Source organism: Rhipicephalus sanguineus, chromosome 1 (assembly GCF_013339695.2).
Source record: "Rhipicephalus sanguineus isolate Rsan-2018 chromosome 1, BIME_Rsan_1.4, whole genome shotgun sequence".
Taxonomy (NCBI): Eukaryota; Metazoa; Arthropoda; class Arachnida; order Ixodida; family Ixodidae; genus Rhipicephalus; species Rhipicephalus sanguineus.
In genome coordinates this window covers 248,678,371-248,704,432 of record NC_051176.1, presented here as the reverse complement: position 1 = coordinate 248,704,432, position 26,062 = coordinate 248,678,371, and the positions used below count along the sequence as shown (strand labels likewise).

Genomic DNA, 26,062 nt, shown 5'->3' with positions numbered 1-26,062 from the left:
AACGGCGCAGGAAGCGCCGAAGGAGCGTCGAGCTTCCCTCGACCGCTCCAAAAAGGAGAAAACACCAATTACAGGGCCTCACAAAGGCCCTGTAAAATGAGCCCATCCCAGACCTCCTTACACACAGCACTTTTTTCTTTTCCCCATCATGGACAAAATCATACAATGGAACGTAAGAGGACTGCTTAGAAATCCAGATGACGTCCAAGAACTTCTGAATAAGTTCAACCCGAAAGTGCTGTGTGTGCAAGAAACGCACCTAACCCCCAAACACACCAACTTCCTTCGCCAATACATTACTTTCCGAAAAGACCGCGAGGATGCAGTCGTATCATCTGGCGGTGTGGCCATTATAGCTGATAGAAGTCTAGCATGCCAGCATTTGAAGCTCCAAACGGCCCTTGAGGCAGTGGCTATTCGAGCTGTACTTTTTAATAAGCTCATCACCATATGCTCCGTGTATATACCACCACATCATCAGCTTCACAGACGCGATTTAGATACATTAATAGATGAACTTCCAGAGCCCTTTTTAATTCTAGGTGATTTTAATGCACACAATGTCCTCTGGGGCGATTCTCGCTGCGATGCTCGAGGACGTCTCATTGAACAGCTCCTCTGTTCGTCTAGTCTATGTCTTTTAAATATGAAGGAGCCTACGTATTTTAGCCTCGGAAACAACTCATACTCCTCCATAGATCTTAGCATTACATCGCCGTCCCTCTTACCCATTTTTAAATGGAACGTTCTTAAGAACCCTTATGGAAGTGACCACTTCCCAATCATCCTGAGTACGGCGAACAAAGACCAACCACCCCCGCAGGTTCCTCAATAGGAAGGTCGACTCAGCTGATTGGGAACAGTATCGAACCCTTACACATATGACATGGACTGAGCTGTCCGCTCTGACCATAAACGACGCTGTCACGTATTTTACAGCTTTTATACTTGACGCCGCATCTAAATGTATTGCCCAAACAAGCGGCCGGGGTTCTAAGCGGCGAGTTCCATGGTGGAACGATGCATGTAGGAAAGCACGGATGAATCAGAACAAAGCGTGGGCGTTGCTTCGCGATTCCCCAACAGTAGAAAACCTAGAACATTTCAAGCAGGTCAAATCGCAGGCAAGGAGAACGCGCCGACAAGCTAGACGAGAAAGCTGGACAAAGTTCATATCGAGTATCAACTCGTACACAGATGAGGGAAAAGTGTGGAATAAAGTGAAAAAAATTAAGGGCCAACAAGTGTATTCCCTGCCATTAGTGAATAGCCTCGGGGAAACCCTGGAGGATCAAGCTAATTTTCTTGGCACACATTTCGAACACATATCGAGCTCCTCACACTACTCCGAAACTTTCCAGAAGTACAAAGCACGAATAGAACAACAAAAGTTAGAAAGAAAATCTGCAAAAAATGAGGCGTACAACGAACCATTCTGCTTAGCAGAACTGCAAACGGCACTGAACTGTTGTAATACATCTACTCCAGGTTCTGACTGCATAATGTACGAGATGCTGAAGCAGCTACCCTCTGAAACACAAAAGACCCTCCTTACGCTCTACAACTATATATGGTTTTCGGGTGTGATCCCATCATCTTGGAAGGAGGCTGTTATAATTCCAATTTTGAAGCAAGGAAAGGATCGCTCTGCTGTATCAAGTTACAGACCTATAGCGTTAACAAGTTGCCTCTGCAAAGTATTTGAAAAAATGATTAATTGCCGCTTACTACACTTCCTTGAATCAAACAAATTATTCGACCCATACCAGTGCGGGTTTAGAGAAGGCCGATCCACCACCGATCATCTCATACGTATTGAGGCACGCATACGTGAAGCTTTTGTTCATAATCAATTTTTCCTATCTGTATTCCTCGACATGGAGAAGGCCTACGATACGACGTGGAGGTTTGGGATACTGAGAGACCTTTCACACATAGGTATACGCGGTAACATGTTCAATGCCATTGAAAGCTATCTATCCGATCGCACATTCCGTGTTCGAGTGGGTAGTGTTTTGTCCCGAACATTTATACAGGAAACCGGAGTGCCACAGGGCGGGGTGCTCAGCTGTACGCTCTTTATTATAAAAATGAATTCTCTCCGTTTGTACATCCCACGTAATATGTTTTATTCAACATACGTTGACGATGTTCAGATAGGTTTTCAATCGTGTTCTCTTGGGATCTGTGAGCGACAGGTTCAGCTTGCTCTTAACAAGGTGTCCAAATGGGCTGATGAAAACGGGTTCGAACTGAACCCACAGAAAAGCACTTGTGTCCTTTTTTCACGAAAAAGGGGCTTGCACCCTGATCCTGAAATCGTCATGAAGGGTGAGCGTCTGCCCGTAAATACAGAACATAAGTTCCTAGGTATAATTTTGGATGCGAAGTTAACCTTTGCACCACACATCAAACATCTTAAGAATAAATGCATGAAAACAATGAATATCCTAAAGGTGCTGTCACGCACAACGTGGGGAAGCGACAGAAAATGCCTCATGAATCTGTATAAAAGCCTTGTACGCTCACGCCTCGACTATGGGGCGATAGTCTATCACTCTGCCACGCCAAGTGCTCTGAAAATGTTGGACCCAGTTCATCATCTAGGCATCCGCCTGTCCACAGGCGCATTTAGAACAAGCCCAGTTGAGAGCCTTTATGTAGAATCGGACGAGTGGTCACTCCATCTGCAGAGAACGTATTCTTCTTTCATATATTTTCTTAAAGTGAACGCGAACAGTGAGCACCCTGCATATTCTACCATCAACGATCTGTCCAGCTCTCAACTTTTCGCAATCGGCCCACAATGGCACGCCCTTTCTCACTGCGTGTTAGAGAGCTAGCTGAAGAAACAAATCTTCCACTGCTTGAATATCACCCCATTCCCCCCGCTATGCAGCTCCCGCCATGGCAGTGGCAGCTTATAAAATGTGACACATCCTTCGTAGCTGTCACAAAGCACGCCCCTCTTATACACATTCGGATGTATTTCCTAGAGCTGCAACATAAATATAACTGCCCAGAATATTATACTGATGCATCCAAGTCCCATGCTGGCGTGTCATATGCAGCGGTAGGCCCATCTTTCTCGGATGCCGGCGTTCTACCCACTAGCACAAGCATTTTCACAGCCGAGGCTTACGCGTTATTCGTAGCCGTCAAACGCATTAAAGAATTGAATACACCCAGGGTAGTTATATACACTGACTCCTTGAGTGTCGTGAAAGCTTTGAAAAGTCAGAAAAAACATAGAAATCCTGTAATTATGTCCCTCTACTCAATACTCTGCGCGGCGTACGCTTCCAAGCAACATATCGTCGTGTGCTGGGTGCCAGGGCACCGGGACATTGAAGGAAATGTGTTGGCTGACCAGCTGGCCACGTCAACCAACGTAAGCGCTGCCAACTCTTCAATTGCTGTCCCCGTGATGAACCTAAAACCAAACATACGGAAAAAGCTCAGGGCTCACTGGCAGAAGTTATGGGATCTACAAACGCATAACAAGTTACACCTGATCAAACCATACGTCGGTAACTGGCCACCTACATCAAAAACACGCCGTACAGAGGTCACTCTCTGTCGGCTTAGAATAGGACACACACACAGCACACACACACACCTTTTGTCCGGTGGTGACCCACCCAGCTGTGACAGATGTGGCCATCCACTTACCGTACATCATACTCCTTGAATGCTCTGAGCTAGACGCTTACAGAAAAAAACACTTTCCACTGGCGTTCAAGCAACACATACCCCTTCATCCAGCAATGTTCATAGGTAGAGAACCTCTTTTTAAATATGATGCATTGAATGCATTTTTAAAGGACGTACATACTTTTCATGTCATCTATGCAGGTGATCGGTAGCACGGCCTCCTAAGGGAGGCTGCTGCTGCGGATGCTACATCAAAAGAGAGCACCTGCCTCCTGGCCCTTGGGACCAAGGGCGCTGACGAGGCATCCGTGCTAATACAACACTTCTATATTTTAGCGTCACGATAACCTAGAACTCATCTTCACCATGCACGCTTCACTCCACTTTCATGATTTTAATACATATATGTTTTACGCACCTTTAGTGCGCAGAATCTTAGGCCCTTATACAGCCACTAAACATCATCATTGTTCCCATCCTACACCATTTCCTGGCGCTCTTTGGCCATCAATGGCCCTTGCGCCATTAAACAACATATATCATCATCACGACGCCGCGACGACACCTTCAGAACACGACGCGAACCGGACAGACCTCTGACGACGAAATCTCGCGGAGTGAAGACCCGACGACGCAAAATGGAAGCAGCGGAACACACCGACGCAGCCGTGACCCCACGCCACGACCTAACTGCAACGCGAGACGACGAACTAGCGACCTCGACGTTCTTATCGACGGCCACAGCGTCACAGCTCTCGTCGACACCGGAGCCGACTATTCTGTCTTCAGTGGACCGTTCGCCACCAAGCTGAAGAAAGTAAAGACCGCTTGGAGTGGACCCGAAATCCGGACAGCTGGAGGCCACCTGATAACGCCGATTGGTGTCTGCACGGCGAGAGTCACCATCAATAACCGTACTTATCCTGCGAGCTTTGTAATCCTACAAAATTGCTCTAGGGATGTGATACTTGGAATGGACTTCCTAAGAGACCACGGCGCCGTCATTGACCTTAGGTCTGAGTCGATAACGCTAACCTCAGACAAAGCACTCCCGCCCCACGCGACGCCAGGGAACCATGCATTGAACGTGATAGAAGAGCAGGTGACCGTCCCGCCGCGCTCCAGCGTCATTATATCCGTTGGCGCCGAAAAACCTGCGAACATTGAAGGCGTCATCGAGGGCGATCAGCAACTACTCTTGAACCGTCAAATTTGCGTCGCAAGAGGTATAGCCGAACTGCGGGACGGTAAAGCAAAGGTAGTGCTGACAAATTTCAGCCACGAATATAGGCACCTCAACATTGGTACGACGGTCGCCTACATCGACGAATGTGTGGCCGCCAGCAATGCTTTCGCCCTCTTCGATGCTGCCGAACATGCTTCAACGAATCGAGGTCCCGAACCAGATTTCAACGTCAACCGGAGCCTCCCGAAGGTCAAGCAAGACCAGCTGAAAACCCTGCTCCTGCAATACAAGGACTGCTTCTCGTCGTCATCACGAATTCGACAAAGTCCGGTGGCGAAACACCGAATTATAACGGAGGAAAGTGCGAGGCCCCTCCGTCAGAGCCCCTACAGTGTTTCGACTCGAGAGCGCGACGCGATAAAGAAACAAGTCGACGAGATGCTACGCGACATCATCATCCAGCCGTCCAAGAGTCCGTGGGCGTCACCCGTGGTGTTAGTGAAGAAGGACGGGACACTGCGCTTCTGCGTTGATTATCGGCGCCTGAACAAAATCACGAAGAAGGACGTGTACCCCCTCCCACGAATAGACGACACCCTGGATCGACTTCACAACGCGACGTACTTTTCGTCGATGGACCTCAAGACCGGCTACTGGCAAATCGAAGTCGACGAGAGAGACCGAGAAAAGACTGCCTATATAACACCCGACGGCCTCTTTGAGTTCAAGGTCATGCCTTTCGGTCTTTGCTCGGCACCTGCGACGTTCCAGCGTGTCATGGACACCGTACTGGCCGGATTGAAGTGGCAGACGTGCCTTGTGTATTTGGACGACGTCGTCGTGTTTTCCTCGACCTTCGACGAGCATCTCCGGCGGCTTGAAGCAGTACTTCAAGCAATCAAGGCTTCTGGACTGACCCTGAAGCGAGAAAAGTGCCGATTCGCGTACGACGAGCTCTTGTTTCTGGGTCATGTGATCAGCAAGTCTGGAGTGCGCCCAGACCCGCGGAAAACAGCTGCCATCGCCGACTTCGCGCCACCCACCGACAAGAAGGCCGTGCGCCAATTTCTCGGCTTATGCGCCTATTACAGACGCTTCGTCAAAAACTTTTCACGTATCGCCGAACCACTAACTCTTCTCACGAAGAATAACGTGGAATTCAGGTGGGAAACGGCGCAAGTGCAAGCCTTTCAAGAACTTAAACGACGCCTGCAGACGCCACCCATACTTGCGCATTTCGACGATTGCGCCGATACGGAAATACACACCGACGCAAGCAGCGTAGGACTCGGTGCCGTCCTTGTACAAAAGACTGACGGGCTTGAAAGGGTTATCAGTTATGCTAGCCGGTCACTATCCAAGGCAGAATCAAACTATTCCACAACAGAAAAGGAATGCCTTGCCATCCTCTGGGCTACATCAAAGTTTCGCCCCTACCTCTATGGCAGGCCCTTCAAAGTTGTCAGTGACCATCACGCCTTATCTTGGCTAGCTAAATTGAAGGACCCTTCAGGTCGTCTCGCACGATGGAGTCTGAGGCTTCAAGAATTCGACATTACCGTCGTGTACAAGTCCGGACGAAAACACTCTGACGCCGACTGCCTGTCTTGTGCCCCCGTCGACGCGCCGCCGCAAGACGACGACGATGACTGCTTCCTCGGAACTATAAGTGCCGACGACTTCGCCGAAAGGCAACGGGCCGACGCGGAACTGGGGGGCCTTATTGAGTACCTCGAGTGCAAGACCGCCGTTGTTCCGAGGATATTCAAGCGAGGACTGCCGTCGTTTTTCTTACGGAACGGCGTTCTCCTGAAAAAAACTTCTCGCCACTGCGAACCGACTACCTTCTCGTCGTGCCCTCATCATTGCGACCAGAAGTCCTCCAGGCCCTACACGACGACCCAACGGCTGGACACCTCGGTGTTTCCCGCACGCTCGCCAGAATACAGGAAAAATACTACTGGCCACGCCTTGCTGCCGACGTCGCCCACTACGTCAAGACTTGTCGAGATTGCCAGCGACGGAAGACACCGCCGACTAAGCCAGCGGGACTTCTGCAGCCAATCGAACCACCGCACCGGCCGTTCCAGCAAATCGGGATGGACCTACTGGGGCCGTTCCCGACGTCGACTTCCGGCAACAAGTGGATTGTCGTAGCGACTGACTACCTCACCCGCTACGCCGAGACAAAGGCCTTGCCCAAAGGCAGTGCCTCCGAGGTAGCCAAGTTCTTCGTGGAGAACATCGTCTTGCGTCATGGCGCCCCAGAGGTCCTTATCACAGACAGAGGTACCGCCTTTACTGCGGACCTAACTCAGGCGATCTTGACAGCGAGACGAGCCACCGCCGCACCACCGCCTACCACCCGCAGACAAATGGCCTCACCGAGCGTCTAAATAAGACCATCGCCGACATGCTCGCCATGTACGTCGACGTTGAGCACAAGACGTGGGACGCCGTCCTTCCGTACGTGACCTTCGCTTACAACACGGCCGTCCAAGAAACGACGCAGATGACGCCGTACAAGTTGGTCTACGGAAGGAGCCCGGCGACGACGCTCGACGCCATGTTACCCAACGTCACCGACGAAGAAAATGTCGACGCCGCCGCTTACTTACAACGTGCCGAAGAAGCTCGACAGCTGGCCCGCCTGCGCATCAAGACACAGCAGCACACCGACAGCCGTCGCTACAATCTTCGACGACGCTTCGTCGAGTACCAGCCCGGCGACCGTGTCTGGGTCTGGACGCCAGGGGCGTAGCCAAGGGGGGGAGGGTTGGGGGGGTTCAAACCCCCCCCGAAATTTTTCGGTTTTGCTTGCGTATATAGGCACGTACACATACAAACACACGCACGAACATACATAAAGTATGGTTGAACCCCCCCCCCCCCCGAAAAAAATTTCTGGCTACGCCCCTGCTGGACGCCAATACGACGACGCGGACTGAGCGAGAAGCTTCTTCGACGATACTTCGGACCGTACAGGGTACTTCGACGTCTCGGCGCACTCGACTATACGAGGTTGTCCCCGACAGCATCACGAACTCCCAGAGGCGCCGAGCTCGACCCGAGGTCGTGGATGTGGTGCGCCTTAAACCGTACTATGCTCGTTAGCGCACCTGACGACTCTAATGTTTGCTTTCTTCATTAGTTTTCTTTAGTATTGCATGTATTCATGTTCTATTTTTAAGCATCGGGACGTACTTTTTCAGAGGGGGGCATTGCCGCGAGTCTTATATTTTATGAGTGTAAGCTTCACTCACAGAGACTGTGGGCAACGCGCTGCGCAGGCCTCGCCGTGATGTGTAGGAAGCTTCGCGATTGTTTTGGAACAATCCGTTAAGATTGCGCGCCGCACGAGAATGTTCCAGCTTTGTCGAGAGATAACGCCGCCACCAGCGATATCGCTGGAAAGTTCGATAGCGCCTGTATAAAAGCCGACGCGCTTGACTGCTTGTGAGTTGATCGACGGACGACGCCCTGTTCGCCGCTATCATTGTACAGCGTGTATTGCTGTAGTTCTAGTTCTTACTTTCCCGGCCACAAGTTCGGCCAAATAAACAGTTTCATTCTGCAAACGCCGGCTGCTGTCTTCGTCGACGTCATGACCACGTGACAATATCCAGCCGGTCATTACACCCTATGCATGACGTGGACGAAGAGAAACACAGCGTCGACCACAGTAAAAATATATTAATAAAGAAAAGACATTTCGGCTCCCGCACGGCAGCTTCGTTCACAATGAAGCAACAACAGCTGTGTAACTTAGTTACAAGGTCATCCTATCACCTGTTTCAAGCAGTGCGCGCATATATTGGCGGAAGAACACCGCGACTTTTGTTTAGCGTGTGCGCAGTGTTTTGAATCGTAAAAATTCCAAGTGAATCCGTGGAGTTTCTTTTCCGTGGCGATGACGGAAGCATATCCTCCCAGCTTATCGCATGGCCCGTGGACACATGCATGCTCTCCGAGGACACTGGACGTCACCTTTTTGTTCTTGACGTCATTGCAGTGCTCTCGTAATCTACTCTTGAAGTTTCCAGTTTCTCCTATGTAAACATGTGCACAGGAGTGCAAATTCTGGCGAGCTCCTCGCTAAGCCCAGCGCATACGGTACCCTATATATGCATGGCTTTCCCTACAATTTTTCGGTGCCCCCTCCAGAGCACCAGTGCACTTTCTTCACGGTAAGCACACGAGTACACGATGGTCGAATCGGCAAGAATCGGACACCCCTGCAGCGTGTGCACTAAACGGCCAATGATTATGGCGAAAATTGTGTGGGCAAAAGTACGTGTGCGGCATTTCCGCATAATTTGTACAGCATAAATAGGTTTCTTTAAGAACGTTTGCGCAGTCGGGGATTTATATATGCGGTGCAGTATGCCCTTTTGTTACGCTGGTTCTTTTTACTGCTTTCATGCTTTCATCTGTACATGCAGGTCTAACGTTGTGACCGCCCTGTTAAGTCGAATTCAAATAGGCCGCACAAGAGCGTTACTTGTGAGAATGCGAGCCTGAAAAACGCCTGAATAGCGAAACATGTTCACAACGCGCGTACATTTTCAGTAGTGCCATGTCTGAGCCTAGGATTTCGGAAAACAGCAATTGTTTCTTTTATTTATTTTTTTTCAGACACGATGAAACAGGCTGCTTCAAAGATGCTCTGATCATTCGTTGATTGACAGATTATCTTGAGACAGTACGTAATCTGGGCAATTCAGTTGTGATTGATTTCACATTAAACGTGGTTTTTCATCCTGAAAGCCTGTATTCAAACACTTGCTGCGCGTTAAAAAAAATCTCGCCAGCATGTTTTACATGGAGCATGCTTCAAAACATTGTAAGGTTTGTCGTATCGCCAAACTTTAAGGAAGTGCTACATGACGCATGACAGGGTTTGCATTGAAGCTAGCTGCAGTGTTAATGGTGAGGGCGTGCGCTTTCTTTCAAATGAGTAATGTAACCACGCCTTTGTCGCAGCTCATGATCTGCCTGAATGTGGTGACCATGCTGATCCTGGGCTACTGCTCCGACCTGAACGGTGACAACACGTTCCACGACGTGCTGCTGACCACGTGTGGCCGGCGAGCCCAGCAGATTGCGGCCATCTCGATCTTGCTGTCGTGCTATGGCATCAGCATCACCTTCCTCATCGTCATAGGCGACCAGTACGACAGGCGTAAGATCACTGTTCTCTTGTTACCGTAACGTCGATAGGATGCGACACGGAATGTTGTTGGCCTTAAGCTAAACCACGACAAATTTCATTCATTTGGAACATGCTGTTTTAGTCTTATGGTACAGTGGTAGACATTACCGTTATGCGTCGGTTCTGAAGCTTGCTAAGCTTGTGATACGAGTCTCCACAAGTGACGCTGATGTTTTGAGGCCGTAAGCAAGTTTGCTGCGGTTTAGAATCTTTGCGACCAGTGTGCTGCGAGTAAAAAACCTCGACGAACACCAAAAAAGTATCATAGCGCTAGCAGACACGGACGAGGAAGGCACAACGGGACGAGCGCTAACATTCAACTGAATTTTTATTACCAGAAGCAACAGTGTAGATCAGTACACGAAAAATGCCCACTCAACGCACATGAAAGCCTGCCGCGTCCACAAAAGCATTTGCAGCCAGCGCCACCGAAGGGCAGCTGACGCAGCTGTCATCGGCGCTCGCTGACAGGGCGGCCTCAACAATCTCTCGCGTTTTTTATCTGCATTACTATACATCACAGTGCACTCTTTAAACAAAGGTTCGCATCTACAATCACTACAATGCAGACACGTGGCCATCGCGATATCTGCTCAAATTTTGCTGACGTTCTCTTAGCCTATTTATTAACCCTTTGTAGGTGTGCCTATATTTTTACACGATGATATAAAAACCGGCCGTGGTATATTGATATAAACTACAAAGAAGTAGTATAAAACAAATTTCGTAAAAATCAAGCCAGTAGTTTAATGAAAAAAAAAGTGGACAGATATGTCCCACTGACTCATGAGTGTTTTCAAAACGTGGGAGAACAATGTCCCACTGAGTCATGAAGGCACCACCTCGCAATCGCATCAACGGGTATTTGGGATGAAACGGCCGAAGCAAGTGACACACAGTACCACTTCTCAAGTTGTGCTGAGAATTGTGCGGACCTCATTTGCAGTAGTAGAACACCACCTGCACCAGCGCCTCTTGTGAGCCTTCATAGCTCTGTGGTCTGTTCCTGTAAAGCTTACTTCACCGCATGCGCCAACCAATTTTTTGTCCATTTGCCTGTCCTTGCTTTGTCTGTCGAAATTGTCGAGTACAGCTGTTGTCCTTGAATGTGTGCCTACTTTTCAAGAGGTATATGATATCAAGAAAACTATTTACACGCACCAATATCCGCAATTATACGCCGAGGGATGAGCATGGCAATTTCGTACGGGATTGTTTCGACGCCTTCATCGGTCAAGTTATTGCGCAAATTTACAAAAACACGTTATCAACTCTCTGAAAAACCAGAAAAAGAGGAAATTATCCGGCATTTTGATTGGTAGGTTCTTTCTACCGGAAGAAGAAAATTCAGATGCTATCGTAAAAAATCGGTCGAGATTCAACGTCAACACTACTTCCGCTCTTCGAAAGCGTGGTAAAAGAATTTTCCTCGAGATTACGAAGACCTATGTAAGATATGAGTGACTTAGCACCGCGCTAATTTCAACGGGTTATGTGGGAGAAAATTTCTTTCTGCAGACGGAAAATTGGGACGTATGTGTCCCGCTGTCGCACAAAGGGTTAAGGCATCTCCCGAACTGATGCCCACTGTAAACTTTCCCGCATGTAAATGGGAAGCAATACACCACATTCTTTACGCATGATACAAACTGATGCTTCTTTACACCCTGTACGTCTCTTAACTAACGGATCTGTGGCCTTGCAAATGCCGATTTTCTGTGGAGCAGAAAGTAGCACATCTGTACCTTTACGTTCCTACCAATTTTCTTTAAAGCATGCGACACATTGTGCACATACGGCACAACCCTTTCCACACTGCAAGAACTGACCTCGCTTGTGTAATTGTTTAAAATTGTCAACGCATTTTTCTGCCACTGAAATAAGGACATGGCCGAGGTAACCTGCTAGCGAAAGGCGCTTCTTTTGTTTATCAAAGCTACTAGACATTTTTGGGAGGCATGATTTGCGAAGCGCGTTGTCAAGACGGCGCATTGTAAGATGATGCTTCCGTATCAGTCATTCCATGCTATGCTGGTGAAGCGAGAAATTGCTCATCTCTGTCTTGACTGCCGCACATGCGCCATGACATCGTCCACCCTCGAGAAATGCCTGTACGCGTGCACGTTCTCGCAGTGTTCGCATCGCTGTTTGGGCCCGTCTTCTGCCACGAGTGGTACCTGAACCGCCAGTTCACCACATTCGCCACGGCCGTGCTGTTCATCATGCCGCTGTGCTACTTCCAGCGTCTGGACTTCCTCAAATACGCCAGGTTTGTGAACAGCTACATAGTATTGACGCTGCACAACGGACGAAACGTTCACAGAAAACTTTGTGCAGAAACCATGGGTAATGAGTGTCAATGCGAGCGAACTTCATCCGAATGCTTCTTGAGTTATTCGCGTTAGTAAATCGATAGTTGCTCTGAGCGCGTATATTTGCGGCAGTGAGAATATTCAGGCTGCGTTTTATTGCAGAAACCTATAGGAGTAATTAGCACATGTGTAGCGATAAGATATATGTAGACGCCATGTGTGGATATATGTGCGTCTCCGTGACCCACTGTCGTGCGACGGCGTACTCATGATTGTGCGAGAGCACACGCAGCTCCTTTCTATCAACCTAAAGTTTGTACCACTGACCTCCATTAAAAACGCTGGACGGCGCATCCCCGCACTGCGAGGCGGGCGCTTGTGAAGCCACCGGAAGGTGCCCTGTTTGTCCCGGAAGCCGGCGTCTTCTGTGCGTCTCAGTCGCGCAATTCAAATATTCTCTGGTGGCAGCTGTTGTTATGATGGTTTTTCGTTTTTATTTTTTCAAACTCTGCAATTACTGCTCACTTTAGACGTCGACGAACGCTACACGATAGACGACAGACGCCGTGCCGACACCGTCCAAATACGGCGGAGTGCTGCAACGTAAAAAATGCGTAAAAAGTAATGCAACTTTGAGGTACTTACGCGTGAAATGTCTTCCCTGACGACTTTTCCGGTCGATTCGTACAGTTTACTGCGCTACAAGCAGGTATTTCTTTAAAAAAAGAAGAGAAAAGCTCTTTTCCGGGACAAAAACGGCGGCTTCCGGTGGCTTCACGCCCGCGTGCTCGATGCGCCATCCAGCTCCTCCTAGTGGAGATCAGTTTTTTTTTTCTTCCTGTGGCACTTAAACTGCCTGCCCTGTGTTAAAAGGGAATAGGAACACCTTACTTACTTACTTACTTACTTGTACGCGCGACGCCAGCGCCGGATGCTCCCCTGGTGGGCCGCTGAAAACGTCGAAGGTCGTCGGCTCGCCCGCGGAAGCGACTGCGCGCTGCCGACGTTTTCGGCGGAGCGCGTGCTGCCGGTGATAGCGTTTCAAAGTTGCAACAAAAGCCACCTCATTCCACAAGTCGGTACGCACCATGCCGCGCAGTGCCCCATCAGCCTTAAGAAGATTATAAGCACTGAATTGAAGTGTGAAACTGCATATTCAAGGGAAATGCACAGGCAAAACAAGCGCCAAGCTGTATACGCAGACTCAAATCGTCATTTATTTTGCGCGCCTTATTTTGATCATTGTCGTACGGCAGACCGAGTGGTCCTTACGCATCCAGCACTAAAGTTTAGTCGACTCCTCCCATATCATCGAGCCCATTCAGTACCTTCAGGGAAGAGCACACTGGAACATCGCCGATGTGAAAATCCGTTGTGGTACGGCGCATACTGCTAATATTTAACACAATGATCACGATTGCGTATCTGCACTGCTGCTCTCCGATACTCCTACTTGTGGCCTGCGAGCCCGTGAGGCAGCCGCGTGACAGAACGGGTTCGGTATTTTAGATTCATCACATAAATGCACAAATGGCGATTGTATTTTTTATCATTACTAATTCGATGAGTTTATTCTAATAAGCCTTTGAAAGTCCTTGTATCATTTATTGTACGCACTCCTCACCAATACGAAGACCATTTCTGATCGTTTTATGCGTCGTTCATCCACTATATGATGACAAACATTTTTGTATCTCGCAGTAGCAGGCGCTCAAGCTACTTGTCCTTTTTTATTTCAAACGCGTAAAGAGACCATATTGGTGCAACGGATATTGCAGCATTCCGTTCTTTCCAGACATTGACTACTGTGTACAAAGCCGTTGTAATTGGTTAAAAAAAATCTCGCCCGTGTTTGAGGCAAAGCAGCACAAAGTGTTACCGTTCGCTCAAGTGCTGTCCGCCGCGGTGGTATAGCGGTTACGGTGCTCGGCTGCTAACCCGAAGGTCGCGGGTTCGATCCCGGCCGCGGCGGTCGCATTTCGATGGAGGCGAAATGGTAGAGGCCCGTGTACTTAGATTTAGGTGCACGTTAAAGAACACCAGATGGTCGAAATTTCCGGAGCCCTCCACTACGGCGTCTCTCATAATCATATCGTGGTTTTGGGACGTAAAACCCCAGATATTATTATTCGCTCAAGTGCTGCTATTGGAAACAGACTGTGTGTGTGTGTGTGTGTGTGTGTGTGTGTGTGTGTGTGTGTGTGTGTGTGCGTTGTGTGTGCGCGCGCGCATCTTCGTTTCCACAAATTTTAGCAATGCGGCTTTTATGTTGCTCTGAAATGACATTGGGAAGAAATAAACAAGATTACAGGATAAACTCCAGCGTTATTCTGTGGACTAGACCACAAAATAAAATGCAGCGTTATTTTGTGGACCACACAATAAACTTGCGCGCTGTGGGCTGTACAGAATGCACTGTAGCCCAAGCAGCCCACCTCTCATGACGACGGTTTCTGTGCACCAGACGACAGAATATAGTCCCAATCAATTCTGTGGACCAGACCACAGGGTAAACTGCAGCTTCATTTTGTGGACCACCCCACACCAAGTAGACTTGTGCTGTGGACCGTGCGCACCAGACTTCGCTGTAGCACAAACAGCCCACCTCTCTTGACGACGATTTTCTGTCACAAATTGCGAGGGTTTATTTGTGGTATGGTCCATAGATCAGACACTGCTTTCTTCTCTCTTGACAACAGCTTCTCTCGCGAATCGCAATATTCGCTCGCCGTTTTGTGAATCGATACTGAAGACGCGTATGCGTGAAAGATTCCAATGTTCTGACATATGCGAGTATTGATATCAGCCGCAGATAAACTTGTTATTGTGAACGGAAGCAGCAAAACGAAGGCGTATAATAACAAATGACGGCAGTTCTAAAATTCCGTGGACTTGATCTATCGCGTGCGGAACACTGAAGTCACTTTCACCACAGTACGCTTGTGTCATGTGAAAAAAGTGCACAAACATTTGCACGGGAGACTCGAATTTTGAGCAATCCTTCTGAATGGGCGCGGTTGTAAATCACCCGAAAGAGAACGCTAACGCCACGGCGAAAAGAAAACAATAATAACAAATGACAGCGTGCATAAAATTTTATGGTCTTGATCTATCGAGTACGCAACGCTTAAGCCACTTTCGCCGCAGTGCACCTGTGTCAAGCAAAAAAAAAAAAAAAAAAGCGCAGTAAGATTGGCGAGAACCTACTAGTTGTCACTGGACACAGCACACTTTGTCGCAAGTAAATACACTTGCACGTACCGTATAATTACGAGTACTTGTATGATCGTCAACGTCTGAAAACTTTACAGAAACAGCTAACGTAGCCCCTTAGCAATCTCAATGCACTTTTTTTGCACGACACTAATGCACTGCGGTGAAAATGACTGAAGTGTGTCCTGACGCGATAGATCGGTGCCAGAATATTTTAGTAGCGTCGCCCTTTGTCGTTATGATTCCCTTCTCGCGGTGGCGTTGACGCTGTTTTTCGGAAGATCTGTGGCAGTGTTCGCACAATCGGGGGATCGCTCAAAATCTGAGTATCCCGTGCAGATCTTAGTGCACTTTTTTTTTGCATGACACAAATGTACTGTGGTGAAAGTGACTTAAGTGTTCCAGCACGCGACAGATCAGGTCCAGAAAATTTTAGAACCGCTGTCATTTGTTATTACACGCCTTCTTTTTGCTGATTCAATTCACAACTTTACCTTCTTTGGCATGTCAGACCAGCAAGCATACCAAAGGTGGGCTTCGCCTTCGAATTTCGAACCTTTCACTTATAAGCGCCTTCCATCTCGCGTACTATGCCCGGAAATGACCTCCTTGGTCCGGACTTATTTACAAAGCTGCGAGCGAATATTTCGATTCGCGAGAGAAGCTGTCGTCAAGAGAGGAGGGCGCAGCGCTTATTCTGTGAATTAGACCACAGAATAAACCCTCCCAATTTGTGAGAAATTCGTCGTCAAGAGAGGTGGGCTGTTTGGGCTACAGCGATGTCCGGTGCGCACGGTCCACAGCACAAGTCTCTTTGGTGTGGTTCACAAAATAAAACTGCACTTTAGTTTGTGGTCTAGTTCACAGAACAAAGCTGCAGTTTATCCAGTGGTCTGGTCCACATAATAGATTGGGGCTATATTCTGTGGTCTGGTGCGCAGAAACCGTCAAGAGAGGTGGGCTGCTTGGGATACGGTACATTCTGCACGGCCCACAGCGCACAACCAGTGGTACAACTTCATTGTGTGGTCCACAAAATAACGCTGCACTTTATTTCGTGGTCTGGTCCACAGAATAAAGCTGCAGTTTATCTTGTGGTCGGGACCACAGAATAGTCACTGCGTTTTTTCTTCGCGCTGTTCTATTTTCGGAAACCGCAAGACTACGAAAACAGCCCACCTCAAACTTGGGGAAAACTTATGTGCAAGAACGGAACAGTGAAGCTAACAAACGCGAACGCACCTTTCTTGTTTCGCCTTCGTACATTGGTAACATCTTGATGAGGGCTAATCGGTTCATAATTAGAGCAGAGAATAAAACAGCGCGACGAGAACAAGGACAACATAGGAACGAAGCGTTCGTCATATATCGTCTTCGTTCCCTTGTTGTCCTTGTTCTTGTTCTCATCTGCCCTTGTGCAGTTCTCCCCAAAAATCGTTTACCAAGAAGCCCAGCTTAAAATCTGTTTTCGGGGGGACACGCCCGTTTTCGGGTGGTTTTCATGCCAAACTCGGCTTGGCATGAATTAGTCCATGCTGGTTGTGTCATTTATAAATGCCTCTCTCATATTCACACGTTTTGAAGCACGGTGACTAATTATTTTTTTTTGCGTTTTATTTTCATACCGAGGTCGCAGAAGCTCTCGTCATAAATGTTCTGCGCGATCATTGTGCCAGTTCTATTCACCATTCTAAAAGCATGACGCACTAATTTATTTTCAAGCTTTCATTTTCTCGACCATCTGGGCATTACCGTCGCCAAAAGAGTGGCTTTCTTGGCCAGTCTCTTGACAAACGTGCTCTACGCCATCTCCACTGGCCCCACGAGACCACGACCCGCAGTTCAATATAACGCTGGAGCAAGCGCACCGCGAGGTTAGCGCGCAAGCACGCTCGCGTGAACACCGCGAGCAAGAGCACGCGCACTGCTGCTCAGCACAGTGCGAGAGGTGAACGCGCACGACCGCCGAAGGCGCACCCGTAGCGCGAGCAGAAAACGAGAGGGGCAGAGAGAAAGCAAGCACGCCCGCGCGTGCAGCGAGACAGAATGCACGCAGCCGCAATGTAAACAAACCGCCGGCGTCGCGCCGTGCGCGAACGCATAACGAGATTTCCAGAGATTTCCGAGAAAGGGGGTGCTTTTCAGAAAGGCGCAGCAGCGCCCCCTGGCCCAGGTTTTCTAGTCTATACTGGCGGCGAGTCCAAGCTCCGACCACAATAAATCTGAGGAAATCGCAGTGAAATCCATTCAAATTATAAAATAGGGCTGCGCATTCTGAATTTGCAAATGCAACAATCTGCCGCTGATGAAGCCTTGGCAACCAAGAAACTACGCACAAAGGAAATCGACAACCGATTTAGCTCTGATCATTTGACGATAAACTGTTTATCAATAAAAAATAAGTATGGTACATATTAGCGTCATGCATGGTCTGCACAGCATTCACATAAGCAGGGTCCAGCGTATTAAAGGGGCCCTGCAACACTCTTTCAGCATGGTCAGAAAACTCTGTCAATCGGTAGTCGAGGCTCCGGAGAACACGCGAGTCAAAGATTATAGCGCAGCACGCGTCCTGGAATTTGCAAATAATTCTCAGTCCGCTAGAAAGCGTTCCCTCTTCGTTCTACAAATGATGCCATATATACCCAAAATGACCGCGCCATATGCCCGAATCCACGGCTGATTTGAGCATCGTGGGCTGCATAGTTACCGCGGCCGCCGCGGGAGGCCGCCACGTGCCCGCGCCCTTGCTCACGATCACACTGAAAGTAAGCCACGCGAAGAAAAAAAAAGTACTCAAGGTCATGACGCGCGCGTGACGTTACTTCTTTCCCTTGTGCCATTTCTCCCTGCTTAGCTGCCAGCGCTCTCGTCGGGATGAGAGAAGAGAGAAAGCAGTGACAGCGTGCGACAAATCTAACTCCTCACTAATTGACTGCTTCTAAAAATGTTTGCTGCGGTCGATTCGTGAGGCAATAAACTCCTTTAGGGAAGCCATTCGATGGTTACTTGAAAAATTGTTGCCGGGCCCCTGGTCAGAAGCGTCGCTCAAAATATCGTTTGTGCCTTACGTGTCGCTATTGCGTGCACCAATAAACTGTGGTTCTTAAGGCACAGCGCTCGTGTTGTACCTTCCTGTCGCGGGGCAGACTTATTGTGGAAAGTATGTATACATCAGAAGGTGCACAATGTACTAATTCTTCTTCCTTTCTTCTTTACTTCTTTAGCTCGCTCGGAATCTTCGTCATGCTGTACCCTGTTTTCCTGACGATATTTATTTTTTCTACGGAAGAGCTGGAGAAGGTCACCATGAAGACAAAGTAAGTCTTCAGTGTTAAAACCCTCTAGGGGCGGGTATGTTGCGCGAACAAAAAAAGACGTTGCAAAGGTTTCTTGGTCCTCGTTGCTAATGGCGTGCCATGCATGAGTGAGGATCTTCATAAGGTGTTGGTCCGGCGCCTTGCACTTTTCGGAAGACAACCTGACTTGCCGTTTTTTCTAACCATCGGAGCCACACTCGAACGCAGCTCAATAAATTAACTTCGTCCTTATATCATCCCTGAGCTGCGAATTTTTTTTACCGATGCATGTGTACCGTTGAGAATGAATGGGTGCAGTGACTGCATGTGTGTGATGCCTCGTTTCTCTTATGTGCAGACCGGACAACCTTATCGACCTTGTTATAACTCTGCCAGTGATCTGCTTTGCGTATCAGGTAAGTGTATCCAACGTTGTTTGTAACCCTTCCAAGTAAGAAATAAGTTTTACCCACATGGCGCTGCGTTCTGTGCATGTTGGCGATACAATCATGTGCCAGTGTCTCACGCAGGCATGACATATGTGGGCCTAAGTGAACGAAAGAAGCGGAATTTTTTCGAGGGGGTCATTTCTTTGTTAGACACAACAAAATGATTTGGTTGGGGTGTTGTCACAACCACTTGGATGTGTGGCAGTTATAAAATGGCTCGAAGTGCTTTGTTTGAGACTTGAAGAGTAACTGGCTGCAAGTGCTGAAAGCGTTGCATGAACATTTGGGCGTGGATATATTTGTAGGAACAGGGACCAAATTAATGAAACATATTTTAGATTACTTCAAAATCTTATGTAAATGCCGTTTAAGTGTAGTTGTCAGTATGCTGTTTATAGAGCAGACAGGGGCGTAGCCAGAAATTTTTTTCGGGGGGGGGGGGTTCAACCATACTTTATGTATGTTCGTGCGTGCGTTTGTATGTGTGCGTGTATATATACGCAAGCAAAACTGAAAAATTTCGGGGGGGGTTTGAACCCCCCCAACCCCCCCCCCCTTGGCTACGCCCCTGAGAGCAGATAAACGCCAGTGCGAGTCAGGGAACGAGCGAATATAACCAGTGTCGTGCAAGTTAAACGTCGTGTACTTGCTGTCAACTATTTCAAGGAAAAATGGCATCTGGAAACTTTTATATTTCACACATAGTTTCATTCGTATGCAATGGCACGAGTCTCGATGTGTTTATAAAAGTGGTCCTATACCTGTGCGTTTTTGGTACGAGCATAAAATGCCCTCTTTAATGCTATAAGGAGAAATTTCCACGAACGTGACTTTTTTTTTTTTTTTTTTTTTTGTGGCGTCTTCCTCGTCCTGTTCGCTATCTGTTTTCATCGTATACCTTGCCAATCATCGGGTTGCACCACTTAACAATACTATGAGAAGCAAAATAACTCTTTCTGCAGTTTCGAGAAAGTTCAGCTGTTTATTTTATCACAATTTGGATAAAATCACTTAAGGGGGTACTGACACAAAATTTTGCGGTCGAGATAGCCTGCTGGATCGATTCCTGTGCACGTGCGTGTATCATCTGCAAAATAGCGACGGCGAATAAAGCTTGGAAGGTATTTTATATGAATTTTTAAGTTCGCGAGCGCGATCCAGCATTATAGGCCGCACCTGGTGCATTGACACCCTCGGAGGTGACCCGAGGTGACCCCCCTACTTCCCCTACGTAACCGTTGCAGCCGGTACAAGTTATGATGACGTCGTAGCCGCCATTTCTGTTTTGACGTGCTTCCCGACGAATCGCTCCTCGCCAGCGGGTCAAACCTGAAGTGATTCGCCACGTCGAAAATTCCTTCCATCCCCGCCGCAAGAAAATCGTCGCCATCAGACGACGATGAGCCCGACGACGACAGACCGCGCGGAAATGCGTCACTGTTCTGTGTGCTCACGTGACCGAGCGTTTCACTCACTAGGTGGTGATAGTTGCACCCGGCGGCTTGTCGTTTTTGGAGCTCTGTCAAACCGAAACTGAGGCTGTGTCGGTAATGAGGAGCTTGTAATTATCTGTCGCGCGCTGCAGCAAACGATGTGCCGTGTTATGACTAACAGGCCCCCAGCAACACGTTGCAGCAAAAAAACGCGGGGTGAAAACTTTTGTGTCAGGATTCCTTTAAGAGCTAGTTACGGTAATTTTTAAAAGCATGTTGTTCGCTTACCAAGCAACTAAGACCAAGACATTTAACGATTTAGGTGTTTAAAATTGCACAACACTAAATTGCATGGCTGTAAGATTATTTTCCTCTGGAGCTATAGAGATAGCAACTTCTAAGAATTATCGCCAATTCAGAATTGTTTTACTATTGGCCTCGAGGCCCACCACTGGAAACGCTGGCGCCACCGTCGGCGTGACGTGCTTGGCAGGATCACGTGGTCTCAGCGGCCGCGTCGACTGCTTGTGGCGCACTGCCGCGTGCTTTGAAAACGAGTTTCAAGTCCCACATGCGCTGCGGTCTGTTCAAATTCGAAAGTTTTATCTCATTTTATACTCAATTGAAACCATTGCAATAGAGTGGCTGCCTCCGAAGGCGACGAACATGGGGCTCTACCGCTCGGTGCCGCAGTGCCGCGCTTACGCCACGGAGCCCAGTGTCAGCCTGCACCGGTAACCGCGGGACAAGAAACTACGTGAGGCATGGGTTGTAAAGCTAAGAAGCGGCAAGTGGCCATCGGCTACGAGTCTTGTGTGCAACATGCATTTCCGCGACGAAGACTTTCGTTACTGCGTCGGGCCTGCGATGTTCGGTGAGTAGCCGACAGCGCGCACTGAGACGATGGCTCGCGCGCGCTTCCCGCCGGCAAATGATGCTCATCTGCCACAGGATGGTAAAAGCGCTACCTTTTACCACGTGCAATGCCATCTCAGAACCCTCCAGTGCGACCTCTTGATCGTCGGCCCCGTGCTCAGCGTTCACAAAATCGGCTGCAGATGCGCAAGTCATTATTTAGATACGTTGAATTAAAAAACTCACAGGGTCCCTTATGCATTCGTTAAAGATGACTAGAAGGCGAAAGCCATCTTCTTCTTGTCAGTCGATGTACTGATTCTCCCGCGCCCTCCTCCAAAAGCGTTCTGTACCTAACGCGGTTTTGCACGGCCTCCGTGACCGATCATGGAGGCAAAGCAAAGCGACCATGACGTGTGAACACGCCATCGTGTGACGTCACGTTATGTGACGTCATAATGACGCCATATATTTTGGCGATCTGTGACGTCATGATGACGTCATATGGTGACACCATCACGCGACGGTTACTTTTTGCATCGCTCGTGTTGACGCCGCCGACGCGGGACGCCGACGGGCAACCTTCCCATTTGATGAGGCATCTAGGGCTTTCGCCTTCATAAGCTACATAAATTTTGCATTGCCTCCGTGATCGGCCCACCGGCCAACCCCATGTATTTTTTTAGAGCCTCATTTATTTACGTGGGAAAGATGCCACCCTGTTGGCGTTAGACACGACACTGATGCCAAAATTGCTGGGGTACTAGTCAAATATTGACTATACTGTTTTGCGGCTGCTGGTTGCTGCAGTTATTTCAAGTTTATGTAGGTCCTAGTTCACAGTCGACGTTTGCGGAAGAAATCTGGCGAACTTTACTGTATTTTCTTTCTTTTCCTTGGCGTTGCATGCTACTACATGCTCGGTCTCGTAGACTGCTTCTCCTTCCACCAGCAATCTCGAAGTGGTGAAGCTTTGGTCTATGAATTTGTTGATGAAAGAGTGCGGCAAGTTCACTGGAATGCAAAGGGAACGATAATTAAGGAGCATTAAAAAAAGGCGTCGCATTTGCCCACGTTTTGTGTCAGCACCAAACGAAACGAATGCACTGAATAAAGAAACAGAAGCAGCAGCGTTTGCCCGCTGAGAAGACCGATCAATACGCAGTGCGAGACAACTTGTCAAATGACTTTGAAACGTACCCGAATTTAGACCGAAAAAGAAAAAAAACAGTGTACTTGCCGCGCTACGCTCGGCGCCTTGTTGGCGCTCGAACGTACGTGTGCAGCGGCGCGCTAGTTCACGCGAGGCGACGGCAGACGCGGCCCTTTGGATCGCTAAGTCCGAACCCACGCTAGTGGCCGTACTCCTGTGAGATACGTGCACATTACAAAGTTCACAGCGCGGTGCCAAAACGCGCCAAATCATCAGTACTAACATACATGCAGACGCTCATACATGCAGAGGCACCGTCACCCGTCAGTCGTCGCGAACCCGTGCGATCGCTGGCTTCAGGCTTCTTTCTGTTATGCTCGGTTTGGTTATACAGGCAGTCTACTCTAACGAGATATTTCATAGTTTGCACTCAGCGAGTGACTGCCTTTCACGCAAGAAGCCGGTTCAGGGGTCTTTAACGCGGTGACAGCGTGAAGCGGGTGCTCGGTTTTCTGCAAAGAGACAGCGACTGTAGACTCTCATGTGCTTTCAATTCTTCGAAGATGATTATTTTGACAATAAAGAACACAGTTCCTTTCGAAAGTACTTACAGAAATGCCCTGGAGGGCTTCCGCGAGGTGTTTTTGTAGAGCGCCGACAGCAAAACCTATGGGGAGCGCGCCGGCGGTATCCTACCTAGCACGCAATCGAGGCGCGTCCGATAGAGGGCGACTCCGTAACTCCTCGAGGCCAATACTTATTTTCCGCAGACATAAAAGCCTAGCTGGGTGATTCCACGTAAGATCGAACAATCGATGGCTGGTCGACCTCTCAAATTTATTTCAAAATTTTATATATTATTGCCTGATGAGTGGAATGAAGAGATCCGCAATTTGTTTTGCCGCCAAAAATTTTTTCGAAGCACAGGAAATCAATAATGACGAAGAGGTGGAATGGAGCGCTCATCCGCTCTGCTGTTTTGGCCAACTTTCGTTATGAATTGCACAAAATATATTAAAGTTAGGTAGCTGAAATTTCTTAACTAAATATGTGCATGTTTTTGCTTCTGCTCAGGTATTTTTAGTTTTGATGTGTAGTGTAGATGTTTTTATAAAAAACCTCAAAATTGGCCCAGGAAACGTTATTTTCTTTAGTTTGAAGGTCTTTATTTCAAAAAATGCTTGTAGCAGAGCGACAAAAATGGCGCATTACGTTTTCCGCATGCTTATCTACCACACTGCCGAATCTTATATTTATATAGCCTTTCAGTAAAGAGATATGATCGGGCTAAGTTAAAGAAAACACCGGACAATGAAAACTTCTGACGACAATTAAAAAAAAAAACCATTTATTATATTTCTTAAACTTTTTCCGCTTATTCTGCTCCACAACAGCTTTCATAATCATTGAAAACATGTTGCATAATGTCGTTGCACTAACAGTTACGACCCCTCCAATGAGACCCTTATATAGGCAAGGACTGGCAATTTCGACTTCTTACCCAGCAAGTGTATAAAATGCAGGCAGGATTGAATTGCTTTTTATTAAAAGGCCAGCAGGTACCGAAAAAGGTGTCGCCGGCACTGAAGACGTTAATTTTGAAATTATTTGGTCACTGCAGCGGCCACGAGCGCGGGGCTACCGAGCAGGCGCGCGCGCATCCGAGATGCTCGTTGTAAGAGACGGCGCAGTGAGAGCTCGTTTTCGCGTCCTCAGACCGATCGAGTTCGAAACAGCAACGCCTCTCCGGTGACTTGAACGCACATGCACTGGAGCTTCGCTATTCTATCCGCCCTCTGTTCGCATCGCAGCTAGGCGCTGATAACAAGGCGGAGATGGAAGCAAGATGAGAACTCTATAAGGAGCTATGAGCGCTCGCTTCAGGCACGCTGCTGCCAGAGAAACTGCGCTGCACCAGTTGCGATCAGTGGAAAGCATTAACGTGGCGCTCCAGTGGCAAAGCGAAATATGGAATGTCAAAGGAAAGAAAAGCAAAACTATCGGTAACCGGATGCGCTTGCCTATCTTAGATGTCAGCAGCAGACGGCCTGAACTAGCCGCGCGTTCAGAGCGCTGTTCACACTTCATTCGGCGCGGATAGTTCTTGTGCTTTGCTCTTACTCTACTCCTCCTGTGCGTCTCATGGCGAGAAAGTATAGCTGGGAATGAGTGTATTGTGGAGACTACCTTTCGAAGCACAAGAAGCTTAAAGGAGTACTGACACGAATTTTTAAAAAAATTTGGATTGTTGCTCTAAATAAAAATACTGGTGTCGAGAAACCTAAAACGACTATTGTGGTGCCTGGGAATGCATCGTATATATTTTAATTAGCGCTACCTTAAAAATACTTTCGGTTTAGATATCGAGGGCGTGGCTTCTCAGTGTCGTTTCATAGCAGTGTGACGTCACGGAGATACAGAAACTCGCGACGTACTAGCAGCAAATTCGTCATATGCTCGTGGTGCACATAAACAACGATGAGTGAATTGTCGCCCTGTGACCCTGACAGTGATTTCTGTGATTTAGGCTGCATGCAGGACGCAGAACTCGCATGTTCGGGGGAAATCTCTTGACTCGTCGGGATAATGTCCTTGCAGTGGAGCTGGCTTGCAGATGCTCAGCGACGAAAACTTCAAAGTCAAATTAAAATATTTTATACGTGTTCTCCGACTCCAGTGTGTGGACAGCGTTGACAATGCATACCAACGAAGCAAAAAATGTCCCTTTTGCGATGTCTCAAAATCGTGTCAGTACTCCTTTAATTATTGCAAAGAAGCCAAAATTTCGCACAGCAGCCAACCTAGGCATATACGCTTTGAAGAAACGTTTAACGCCCGAAAGATAGTGACTGCCAGTGAGACGCACTACTTGTGCTACGCGTGCTTTTGCTACCACTCGAGATGCTACCCTCGCGACTATGCTGCGTACTCTTACGATCTGCGACCACAGGGCCCGATCGCTCGAGTAAGGGCAAACTCCGCTCGCGTTGGCTTCGATAGGTACGGTCTCGGCGTAGTAAGACCACGCGCGAATGCACCGCACCGCTCTTCAGCCTAGCGTTCGGAAAGGACAACGTAAGGTAAGCGCTCGCCGCTGGCGCAAGGCACCGTTGGCGAACTCCGTCCGAGCGAGCCCAAACAAAGGAGCCGACGGACAGGAAAGAAAATGCGTGCTTACCCTACGAGGACCAGAGAGAGTCTCACTCGCCCGCCGCGCAAAACGTCTCGCGAGACTCGAAACTCGAACGCGGCGCCACCGTCGCGAACCGGCGCCGGGGTGAGGAGGGTTAACGTTA

At 48.4% G+C, this 26,062-nt stretch overlaps 1 protein-coding gene across 1 annotated transcript in view; it reads left to right on the top strand.

Annotated features, from left to right (window-relative positions):
- The window catches only part of LOC119376879 (putative sodium-coupled neutral amino acid transporter 7), a 47,939-nt gene that overhangs the window by 13,189 nt on the left and 8,688 nt on the right, over positions 1 to 26,062 (top strand). The window contains exons 3-6 of the mRNA XM_037646559.2: positions 9,824 to 10,022; positions 12,186 to 12,321; positions 18,805 to 18,897; positions 19,235 to 19,292. Of these exons, the coding sequence (XP_037502487.1) occupies positions 9,824 to 10,022; positions 12,186 to 12,321; positions 18,805 to 18,897; positions 19,235 to 19,292 (486 nt within the window). The remainder of the gene's footprint in view (positions 1 to 9,823; positions 10,023 to 12,185; positions 12,322 to 18,804; positions 18,898 to 19,234; positions 19,293 to 26,062) is intronic.